The sequence below is a fragment of the Phalacrocorax aristotelis genome, chromosome 12 (genome assembly GCF_949628215.1).
Source record: "Phalacrocorax aristotelis chromosome 12, bGulAri2.1, whole genome shotgun sequence".
Classification (NCBI taxonomy): domain Eukaryota; kingdom Metazoa; phylum Chordata; class Aves; order Suliformes; family Phalacrocoracidae; genus Phalacrocorax; species Phalacrocorax aristotelis.
In genome coordinates, this window is record NC_134287.1 from 2,973,957 (window position 1) to 2,986,129 (window position 12,173).

The 12,173-nt window shown below is 40.1% G+C and overlaps 1 protein-coding gene across 1 annotated transcript in view; it reads left to right on the plus strand.

Moving 5' to 3' along the window:
* Positions 1 to 12,173, plus strand: part of WDFY4 (WDFY family member 4) — a 144,522-nt gene that overhangs the window by 42,415 nt on the left and 89,934 nt on the right. The window contains exons 20-28 of the mRNA XM_075107505.1: positions 2,164 to 2,395; positions 4,365 to 4,516; positions 5,070 to 5,181; positions 5,295 to 5,485; positions 7,094 to 7,246; positions 7,642 to 7,715; positions 8,556 to 8,717; positions 10,408 to 10,499; positions 11,493 to 11,592. Coding sequence (XP_074963606.1) covers positions 2,164 to 2,395; positions 4,365 to 4,516; positions 5,070 to 5,181; positions 5,295 to 5,485; positions 7,094 to 7,246; positions 7,642 to 7,715; positions 8,556 to 8,717; positions 10,408 to 10,499; positions 11,493 to 11,592 — 1,268 coding nt within the window. The remainder of the gene's footprint in view (positions 1 to 2,163; positions 2,396 to 4,364; positions 4,517 to 5,069; positions 5,182 to 5,294; positions 5,486 to 7,093; positions 7,247 to 7,641; positions 7,716 to 8,555; positions 8,718 to 10,407; positions 10,500 to 11,492; positions 11,593 to 12,173) is intronic.

A 12,173-nucleotide genomic window follows, 5' to 3' on the forward strand; every position in this document is an offset into this window, starting at 1 on the left:
TTTATACTGATGCTTTGAACTACTTCCCCCCTCCCCCCTCAGAATGCAGATAATGAGGGCAATTTTGACTGGGTGCACTCATCTGAGAGTTCAGGTTAGCTTCTTTGGAGGTACCTCAGGGTTATGTTGATGAAATTCAGTTGTACTCAGGCCAAATTCTTCTGAATTGGCTAGTGTGTTTGAGGATCTCTCAGTTTACACCCAAGATTCTCAGAAGTTGTCAGCTATGAAAGTACATCACATTAAGGTGTGACCAGAGAAGCCTAAACTAAAGGTCCTTTGGATTTAGGCTAAAACCTGCAAAGGTGATGAGTTATGTAGGGAGCCTCCATTTTTAAAGAAAGGCCTGGAAAAAGGGAAAGGTTGCAGAGAAATAAGCTTTTGTGACTGGCTAGCTCTTTGCAATTATCCCAAGATGGATGGAATTTCCTCAGGCATCTTTCGTGGGCTTGTTTTAAGCTGTCCTCTTCCTGTTACACCCGTTGAACAATCAGCTGAGTCAGTGGACTTTTTCCCACTGCCATTCTAAGCATTCAGGAACAGGTAGATGTCCCTCTGAGTTAGTTGCTCAATGTGTGAGATAGCTCTTGAATTAAAATAATACTTCTTTTTTCAGTTAATAGAAATGAAAGAAATGTTTCAGTTAGGAGAAACTTGTAAACTTCAACGATCTAAACTCATGAGTTCATTGCAAATGTTGGTGTAGCTAGTATTTCCCCTAACGTGCCATTTCTTGTGATCTTGTTACATAGGAGTTGGTTTCAGGTTGCATGAGATACCACAAGAAAGCAATCCAAATGCACCTGAAGGGCTCATAATCTACAGGATAAATGAGAAGAGCCCGTGGTTTATATTATCATTATGCTCCTACTTTTGAAGCTAATCTCAAATTATTTCTGAGATTTCATTTTTGGATTTTGAATGCCTCCAGGCTGGCAATGTTGAAAATGCAGCCTATTTCTATTGCAGCTCTGGTTGGTGTGGTGCTTTTTTGTTTTTAGACTCCTTTTATTAATTGAAACTTGTAACCTTGGTCTCTTCTTTCTTGTTCCTATTTCTAATCAATTTCAACACATGTAAATCTCACTTGTGTGTTTTTTATACTTCCCTTGTAAAAGCAACCTGTTTAATTCCAAATATTCTCTTTCCCATACTTGAGAAAAATGATCTGTCTTCTAAATGCCTTTTGGGACCTATATCCATTTCAAGAATGAAAATTTAATTTAATTTGCCTTCCTTCAAATGAGACTGAAAGTCATCAATAAAACTAGGCCTAAGCATTGCAATTGATTAAAGAATTCACAGCAAAAGTGTTTAACATACAGTGAAACAGCTCATAATAAATAAAACAAGCCTTTAGTAAATAAATGATGGTCCCAGTGCTGGGGTCTCTGACATGAGGGAAGCCTTCATCTTGATGTGTACAGTGAAAAAAAGATTGTGTAAGAAACAGGAATTGCACAATAGTTGTTAAATACCAAAAGCTATTTTTGGGTTGTGGGGGTGGGTTACGGTGTTGTATCAAGTCCTGCCTTCTAATATTGACCAGCTCTGTCTTCTGCATCTCAGTAGTCAGAGATCAGTAAATGCTAGGAGTCTCTCATCCTAACAGCAAATTGTTAAAGGTGGGGCGAAGCCCTGAAGTGCAATACAGTTTCTATCCAAAAATTTCCAACTACTTCCTACTAGAGCTGTCCATGTTTAAATAAAATAATGGACTCAATTTAGGAAGCTGAATCCTTATTTTGACAATATAAAAAATAAATGGTCCAATTTACTAAACGATGTTGCTTTCACTGAAGCTGACTGGTGCACTTGGACACTCTACAGTTTTCAAAAACTGTTTATTATCTAGGTGCCCAGTACAAGGTGTGATCTGCAACTTGACTTTCTGTGTTGGAAGTCACAGTCTAAGTAATGAAGGTATGAACAGGAAAAATAAATCTGGGCTCAAGATGGAGGATTTTTTCCTAACACTTGAAATGATTTTGACTGCTTTTTTGAATAAAAAGTAGGCTTGAACATTCCAAAATGTTTATGCTTGTGATACTTCTGAAAGTCCAGTTTCTAAACAGTAGCTGATAATTGTGTTGCACGACTGACTGGGACTTCATTGAAGAAAGAATTGGCAAGTCCCCTCAGTGAATTCTTCCTCGGTTGCAGATGCAGTATCTCCAGCCCTTACCAGGTAGCTGTATTTCCATGGAACCCTCTTCCTTTATTGATGTCTATGGGTACATAGCTACTCCTCAAATTTGGAAACAGAAGTCCTCTTTGACCTGGCGCCTTGGCCCTACATACTTGTTTGAAGAAGCCATCTCTGTGGAAACCATGGAGGTGATTAATAAGCTTGGCCCACAGTACTGTAGCAATTTCCAAGCAGTACAGCTTCAAGGTATGTGATAATTCTCATATCCATCACTATTTGTTTGGCAGGGCAATGGTCCTCTTATTCTCATAATCTGCTTAGTATTCCAGCTGTGCCTAGAGCTCTTTCTAAAAGTGCGAAACTCTGTATTCCTGAGTGGTGTACAAGACTAGTAAGATACCATGAAGATCTTGTAACTCACTGTAAATTGGGCAGAAAAAGAAGGGCAGGAATCAAGCTGTAGACAGAGCTGGAGAGTAAAGAGGGATAATATGCCCTTGAGGTGTAAGGCTGCAATTTCTGTTGGACAAGCATTAAAGCAGCAGCTTTGTAACTGAGACATTCTGCATTTATGGTGCTACAGAAAAACATGGCAGAAAAAGAAACATAATTTTTAATTGCAAATGCCTGCAGAGTTGGAGAGAGCGTAGGGGAGAAGAGGGGTAGAGGAATAAGTTACATTCCATTTAATGAAGAGGCTTTTTAACTAAAGTATACTGTTAGCTTCAATTATTAAACAAGCAGAAAAAACATTTCAGTTATTGATTACAGTTTGTTCAACAAGTAGTGCGTTCACCTCTGTACTAGATCTCGGGATGAAATGGCATGTTCATCTCCCATTTGAAAAGAGCAGAATAATCCCATCTGGTGATGCTTCAGCCTAAAGCAAAGTGAAAAAAGACTGGCTGGAAGTACTCCTTCAGAAAGCTGTCTGTCTAGGCCAAAAAAATCTCCACGTCAAGCATGGGAAGGGGTTGTTGAAAGAGAAATTGTATCAAAATACAACCCTAAAATAAGAATATTACCAGTAGAAGTCAGAATGGCCATCTGACACCGGTGATGCCCTGATGCAGGGAAATCACAGGGCACTGTACAAGATGTGATCTTGTCACTGTGAAATGATCTCTTCCCCTCCACCTCCACCCCCCTGCCTCTTTCTTTGTTTTTGGTTTGGGTTTTCTGTTAGTGGTGGTTTGGTTTGGGTTTTTCGGTTGGGGGGTGGGGAGGTGGTACCTAACATCTCCCTATTCCATAAAAAAACCCAAATAAATTTTTCTAATGGAAATTTAGACTTAAAGCTTCAGCACAAACCCCGAGAATATTATAGTTTATTTCTTAAAATTTGTTTTAAGGAAACAGCAGTTGAATTGTTTCAGCAGTGTTGCATCCCATCTCATCAGTATCTCTTTGCTTCTCGCTAATCAGCAGCAGCTGTGTGGCGGCTTATCCGTAAATCCATTTCCTACTGGAAGGGAAATAGGTGACACAATCTTGGGATATTTCTTCCGGTTAATCTTCACGTGGAATACGTGCTAACTCTTTTTGCCTATAAGGGCTGTGTCACCAGCATTAGTAAACAGCTCCATAAATCAACTCTTTTCCCAGTCTATAAAATTGTCAAAAAGGCAAGATTCTTTTTAAAAAGAAAGGTACACATAGTTTTTCCAAGTGCAAGCAGGAATAGAAAACTCTTTAATGAAAAGCATGTGAAAATTTCATACAATCATTAAACTGCTGAACCTGGTAGTTTTTACGAGCTTCTCATATGTTGTGAGTTGGCAGCTCTGAAGTTTTGCCTCTGTCCTTTTTCTTCCACATGAATCCTTGCTCCTAGTACCCTTGAGAAAGCTCACAGTACCATGAAAGGCATCTGAAATGTTTTCTCTGCTCAGAAAGCTTGCTTGTTTTGTGTGGACAGAGAAAGGTTTATTCTGCACTTCTCTGAGCTTCATGAGATACTGGGAGAGAGGATGCAGGATTTACACAAAGCAGTACCCAGAGGAGACAAGCCAAGCATGTCTCCTACTGGCGCTTATGCGGGCAAGCTGCCATGGACTGTGTTGCAAAGGGTGAGGGCTTTTTTCTGATTATAGCTAAGTCAAAGTCAGATTCCCGCCTAAACTTTGGTTTCCTCCAGTTATTTTTCATCTGCCTTTCTCCTCGCATGTTAAGCATGCAAAGTTCCTTCAGAGGTTTATAGTCTCTCTTGTTTCAGGTGAGGACCAGTACAGTGATCTTAGTCCTACACCTCTGGTGGCAGAAGAGAAGATTTCTTTTGGAATCAATGCCATGTGCTCCTGTCTCACTACGGTCCAAGATATAAAGAGCTCCTACAATGAAGTAGATGGTCGGCTGATTGCTAAAGAGGTCACAAATTTCCCTTATTTGTCTTAAACACATTTTTGTCTTTTTTCCGATTGGTTTCCTACAGCAAAGTGTTTGACTTTGCCTTAATTGTCTATCTTCAGGGACTTTTCTTTTCCAGCTTCTCTTCCCAATCCTTAACTCCATTCTACCTATGGTTTTGTTTTCATCTGTGGAGAGGATTAGATTGGACAGTGTGAACAATATGTTAAAAGCCTTTCTTGAAACAGCAACAGAAGCCACAGTTTTCAGGTCTAATGATAATTTGTTTCAGTCTGTGATTTCTTAATGCCTTCACAATGATCTTTCACATGCTATTCTAGCATTCTTGCCAATGCCAGGCCTACTAACATGTCGAAGTAATGGGGTTGTGTGATATTTTAGGTGGGTGAAAGTTTGTCTTAACAATCAACTTTGAAGGAAAAAAAAAAAAAAAAAGGTTTTCATAGTCTGACAGTAAGAAAATAATCTAAAGGATTAGAGCGTCTCCTTGTTACTTTTTATCTCTGTAATACTACCATGTTTTTTCTTAAGATGACTCTCTTATCTGTTTTAGATTGGGATTAACTCTCGGGACAGTGCAACTCCAATATTCCTGGCTAAGAATATTGCTGGACACCTCTCGGGTTCCTTGCGGACAATTGGGTCAGTTGCTGTGGGCCAATATGGTAAATGCACTATGCCTTAATGTTTCATATTTTTTAAGAGTTGGGCCTTTCTCTGTCCAATAACAGATTTAGTCCATGTAACTTCCTGGTAGAGTAACTCTGCAATTTCCTAGGGGTAAGAGTGTTCCAGTCCTGTCCAGCAGCTACTAGCCTGAACTTCATCGGAGGCCCTGCCATTCTCCTGGGTCTCATTGCTATGGCCCGTGATGACCACACCATGTATGCAGCTGTCAAAGTCCTGAACTCCATCCTGAATAGTAGCCCAATGAGTGAAAAACTGATGAGGCACATGGGTGGATACCAGGTAGATACTCTTTTGCTCATTCATTCTGGCTATAGTCTTGTCCCAAAACCTATCAATGGCAATGAACCAAGCATATCCTGGCTATCGGTCCCTATGGTCGGAACTTAGTAATTTATGAGATCTTTGAGAGGGGGTATAGGATAGTGCCCTAAATCCTGGGCTTACAATCTCTGGGAACCTCTGTAACAGTATATCTGCTGATGTGAACATGATGACAGATGCCTGTTGCTCAGACCTGACCTAATAATGGAAGGTATTATGCTGCCCATATTAAGATTACTATAGTTAGTCAAGTCAAGGCAGCAGTTTTGAGTGACCACCCTTCGCCTTTTACCAACACAACTCCTCCCATAAGAGACCACTTCTCAGGCAGGTCCGCTTCCTGCCCTTGGCTCATCCGGCATAAGATTCCTCTTTACAGAGTGCCCAGTTTAGGGCTGACAATGAATTCCTATGACTCAGTCTTAACTGTGTATTAGAAATTGTGCTGATATAAATAAGTGCTGCCTGGATTTCAAACTATATTGATTAGGTCTGTCCTAAATCTTTCAAACCTGAAAGCTATGCAGACTGAAGAGTTTGGTTGTCTCAGGGCTTTGGAAAACCAGGGCAAATTTTAATCACTATATATGCAATATTGGATGAGTTAAGGCTCAAGTGTGATGTTTCAGTTCAGTATCATTTACTTTATGCTGCGTAGGCTAAGCAGAGTCTTATGGAACAGAGAAGATTCCTCAACAGAGATGTTTCCAAATGAGACACTTAAGATTGGGGTTTCATGAATGATTAATTATATACTTCCCATTTTCCCAATTTATGAATTATTCATAAATTGATCCTGATCCGTATAAATACATTTGTTGTATTTAGATATAGCTTGCCCAATCCTTTCTTGTAGGTGAATGTCAGCCTTCAGATTGTGCACAGGCTGTTCCTTTTGACTTTATGCTAAATAGTGTTCTTTCCAAGTGAATGATCATCATGTTGCAATGGAGTGGGTTTGCTCTTTGTTTGGATGTCTGAACCCTTTTTTTTTTAATCAGCCAACTAATAAAAATGTGTCTTGATACATATTTTCAAATTAATGTCTATTGCTCCCAACTTATTCAAAATGTAGTGACTTTCTGAACGTTTTTCTCACTGTGTCAGGAACTCATTGAATATTCAAAGATAGACTCAGTTGAGAAACTGGCAACGTTTCACACAAATGTCTTTTGTTTGAATTAATTTTTTTAAAAAAAAACTAACACCATTTGCAAGCGGCTGGGAATACATCCACGAAGAATAGTGTAGAAAACTTACTGTGGTTATTTACAATCATATTTGTATGTTGCTTTTTGTAAATTCCATTCAGCATAATATGGCATGTATTTTGCTCCTGTTTGATGCCACCGAGTTGTCAAACTCCTTCAAAAACTTACCCTTTCACTTACTGCACAAAATTTTATGCCTGGACTGAAATATTCACTTTCTTCCTGATGCTTGTGTAAGATGTATGCATGCATGACTACAACAGCCAAGTAAACTGTGCATTTGTATTGAATTTAAAAATTATATATTAGTTTATAAATACAGATTTATACTGTTATTTAATCTTTTTTTTTTCAGTTGCTGACCTATCTTTTGAAGAAGAAGACCCAGCTGTTAAACAACAGGATTTTACAGTTAATATTCTCCCTAGTGGGCACAGCTGAGCTTGGCTTTGAGTCTTCAGTCATCAAAAATTATAGTGCATTCCAGTATGTTCTCTGCAATTTTGAGGTAAAACTGCTAATGTTATTTTGTGTTAAAGATAGCTTTATAATATGAGGTTTGTTCATATCACCTCCTGGATCCAATATTTGGGGTGGGGTGGGGTGTGGTGATGTTCCACACTGTGGTTCACCAGGGGAGGTGGTCCTGCACTGGCAGGTCCTCTGTCACCATGGCATACCACTGCAGTTTCTGGAGTGTTCCTGCAGATCCTGAGGGCTTGCTCAGGAGCAACTCCTCACACTGGCAGGGATTTCCCAGTGCCTGCAGGCTGCCATGGCAGAAATGACTGAGCGCTTATGATGTTGTTCTCCCTGAACTACTTGTAACTGTTTCTCTGCCACAGGTTACTGTCCCCTCAGCTCAGCAGAGCAGTAAAACCTCCGCTTTCCTTTGTCTTTCAGCTTTGGTTGAAGGCACCAGAAAATCTTGACCTTGCTCTTTTTTCACATCTTGTGGAAATCTTGAAGTCCTCCAGGTACACAAGCTAGTGTTTGAATCCGTAACATGTGGGACAAGCTCATCTGTAACCTTAAGGTGGAACTGTGAGGTGGATATGAAGGGTCCAGTTCTAGTTGGAATCATTTGACTCTGGGAGTGAATCCTTCCTGTATTGCTCTTTCAAGGCTGGAGTTAGTGTTTTGATCAGCCCCTGAGATGACTGTGGGGCCAGACTGGGAAAAGCTGTCTGGTGACCTGGTTCACATGGAACCACTGCTGTACAATGGAAGTTTAAATGTCTGCTGGGGAGGGGAAATCTAAATGTTTGAATAAGGTATGAAATAATAAAAAAATTTATAAGTGAAGTTGTGTTTAAAATCAAAACACAACCCAGGAAGACTTTCTTATATCAGTGTACTTCTCAGCTGTACTCAGCTGCACTACAGTTAAATGTATCTGAACAGACATAGCATGGCAGAGGGGCTGAGTAGAGCAGGGTGCTGGATTCCTTCTTTTTGGTACCAGAAAGCTCTGTGCAGAGCTGCCTGGTGTCCCTTGCTGAGCTTTACAAGAATAGCATTTATTTCCACCAACTCACTGCTTGAAAATTCAATAATGTTGTTTCTTTGAACTTGTTGAAATGCAGCATTTTCTGCAGGAGAGGGCAGATGGGAAGAGTAGCAAACACACAAAGAAGTCTTCAGATCTCCATCACTGACACATATTCAATTTGTCTGACAGTGTTTGAAATGTTGCCAAAGCAACATTAGAAGCCAATGGTGCAAAGTATCAGTGCAACCTGAGAATCCTTTTAGCTGAAACCCAGCAAATTTGGTTCCTTCCAGTAAAACCTTTTAATAGTCCCTGTGTTTTACAGAGATGGATGTCAGAATGCTGTAGTTGCCTACCAGGTGCAAATGGTGCCCAAGCTCGTTTTCCTTTTCAATGACCCTGAAATCAGTAACTCCAGGATCACCGTGGCCTGCACTATTCTCTCCCATCTGTTGCAAGGATACTTTAACACAAGAGATGTTCTCAGGTAACCTTCAAGTGTACAGATTTGTCTCAGTTTGCAGATGAGCTATACTCCTGACAGCGTTGGAGAGAGCTCTACAGTAGAACTCCCCTTATCTTTGGTAGGAGCCCCCAGATCTTTGGCAAGTGCAGGATCCCCGCTGATAAAAAGCTTTTTCATGCTTTCAAAACAGAGTCCAGTCCAACTTTTGTATTTATGTGATGATGGGTTGGATGATGACCCTTAACAATGACAGCACAAACAGTTCTGCTGGTATGACTAGGACTACTCAAAGTCTGTACTTAATATCTGGTTTCATTAAAGCCTGCCCCTAAAGCAATACTTTAAAAAGCAACAACTTGGCCCTAGTGAATTACATACCTAATCCTGTGGGCTTGGCTTATATCCCAGTAGCTACCCTTTTTGTTCTTGCATTTCAGTCAGTTAACATAGGGTAGTCAGGATTTCATGAAGCAAAGAATATATATCCTTGTTTGCTTTCCACAGAGTGTAAACACTGCTCCATTTTGTATTCTCAGCCTAGTTGCATCAGCCTGTAGCCTATGAACTGAGGAAGGTCCACACAGTGCTGTCTGCAGCCACCTACCTCCAGGGAAATGTACTGCACAGACAACAGCTCTGTTGTTTAAAGCTATTTGTCCAAATAAAAATTAGAAACAGAGTTGTATGTGGAAGCTGTGGTCTGGGCAGTCAGGCCTTAGCTCTGTTGAAGAGTACATGTGCCTCAGGTAGTTACTGTGGAGTAAGCTAATACGTGAATTTACTGCTTGCCATCTGTTTTGTGGAATTACCCGTATGTGTGTTCCTACCCTGGGCTTGTATGTGTTAGCCTATTCTTTTTTCATACAGGTGTGAGCAGTGGTTTTACTATATCAAATTTGCCATATAGTAAGGAGTGTGAAGGAGCATTTTTTTTTAAATACCATTATTTGTTATTCTATGGTAACTTGATTGGTTGCCAGGCTGACAAAGTGCTGAGTGAGTGGATAAAGACAGTCCCTATCCCTCTCCTTCCAGCTCCAGGAGAGCAGAGACTATAGCAGGCTCTCAGCAGCACTGAAGGGCGCTGTGGTTTCTGCCGGTCCCAAACTTTTGACACATGTAATGGAAATTGCTGTGTGGACCGTTCCTGGAGAACAAGTGGTGTTCTGTCCCTTAAGAAATGCCTTTCTTGTGGGCAGGAGGAGGTTATGAACTTTCAGTGCATATGTCACATTGATTTATCTATCCTTAGAACCAGGTAATGTGCTAAAGCAAACTATGAGTGAAAAGAGATTGCCAGTCCTCCTCCCTGAGCAGCTGCTGAGGTTTCTTTGCTCTCTATGTGCTTGGAAACCAAATGGTGATACTAGTGATATCTGAATGCCACAGGGAATTCAGAAGCCTTGGTATGAACAGAGTGCTTAATTCAGTAGTGAAGTAATGGTGAATGGTGAAAGATCTTTAAAATCAAGAGGTAAAGAGAAAAATGTTTCCATAATAGAATAGACACTACTTGCATCTGTAGATAAATGTCCTTTTTATTTGCTTCCTTATTTATGAACTTTTGTATTCCTATTCCAACCCTACTTCTGCAGCTGTTAGAAGTTCTGATGGTTGTTATTAACAGTTGTTACTTTGAGATTACATGCAAATCATTAATTAAATGAATGTCTGTCTGCTGACCAAAACTGGTTCCATCTTTCTCTGGAAGGATTGGATTGTTCCTTGTTTACACTTTGAAACCTTCTTCTGTGGATGAAAATCAGATTTGCCTGGATGGTGCAGCTGAGATGCCCAATGAAGGTGAGTAGCTTTGGAGTATGTGTTCTGATAAATAAAGTACTTCCCTCCTTTCCCTGGGCATGATGAACCCTAAATGCAACATGGTGCTTCTGCCTCCAGTGACAGGAAGAGACATAATTCAAATGACTTAATGTGGAAAGGGACAGACTGCACTGAGGTGACCTGAAATTGTGGAGAAAACTTGTATTGCTGCAAAGGCATGGTGCGAAAAATAGTGACATGACAGTCACTGTTGATATATCCAGGAAGGCCTGACCTACAGCAAGACCCTCCTCCTGTTAAGGGAGTTCCCCTTTTGTCCCCTCTCTGCTGATAAGCCAGCAGTACTTTGGTTTCATTGTCCAGAGCCTACATAATGTTGGGTTTCACAGATATACACAGAGATGAAGGCCACTAAGTTGAAATCGCCCCCAAACCGGAGCAGGAATAAAATTTCACCTGGCATCCTGGATTTTCTGTGAACGCTTTGCTACACTTACAGTTGTAGCAAATAATAATGTGGAGCTCTGCACCTTCTAAAGTATCTGTGTATTTATGCCAACTTTGTGTGTGGGAACTTCCAGTCAGCTGGCTTTTTTGTTGTGACCTTTCACTTGAGACTCTAAACAATATATTATATTAAGGAGACACGGATAACCAGTTTATATATACAGACATCACAGCTAGGCAATACATGTCAGATTTCCTGTTTACATTTCCCTCTCTAGTTTACCTGAGATTGCTTCCTGTGGATTATTATTCAACATGTAGTCTGGATGAGTTTTAAGTAACTCTGAAGAGAGGACTTTGACAATGTAAACACTGGTCATTTCTGATGTTAGCAGGAATTCTTGTGTCTAAAATCTGTCCTCTGCATCTTTTTATTCTGAAAAAAAAAACCCTGATATAAGTACTTCCATTGGGCTAATCTGGTGCAAACAAGATTGTTCATCAAAGCAACAGAACATGTGTTTTGTCTCTTCATTACTCTTTATTACTTTCTGATATTTGTAGCCTTAAGCCAAACATCTGGAAAGACAATCTGGCTTCGAAACCAGTTACTGAAGATGCTGTTAGATGTAATGTGCTCAGACAAATTTCATCTGTCCTCTGAGTAAGTAGAAACAAATAAGGAAGGTGTGGACAAGTGTCTCTGTCTTCTAGATTTTCTCTTTACTGGTGTTTGACTAGAACTAAACACACTGGTAATATATGAGTCTCAACGAAATAGTAAGTAAGAGCAGACTGGATTCAGACAGAGACCTTTTTGTCAGTGATTTATCTGGCATTCACACATCTGATCTCCATTCTGAAAGAAAAGCTTAATGTTTGCAGAAGTAGTGTCAAAGGAGGAACTTGGATATTGCTGTTTCTTCTGCATTGCAAGGGTTGAAGAAATCCCAGCTGTCTTTGAAAGTCAGTTCAATCTAATGTGGGATTACTTGCACCCCTCTGTCGTAACCATAAACATGCAGTTACTATAGAATCATAGAATGGGTTGGGTTGGAAGGGAACTTTAGAGGTCATCTAGTCCAACTCCCCTGAATCTTGGACTTCAAAATTTAAACTGGAATTGTGAATTTCATAAGATCTAGTCTGTGATGTAGTTTACCTCGGTTATTGATATACACTCTCAGAAGGAGCTTCAGGTTAACAAACTTTTTTGTCTGACAGCAATATTGGATTTAGTGGGAA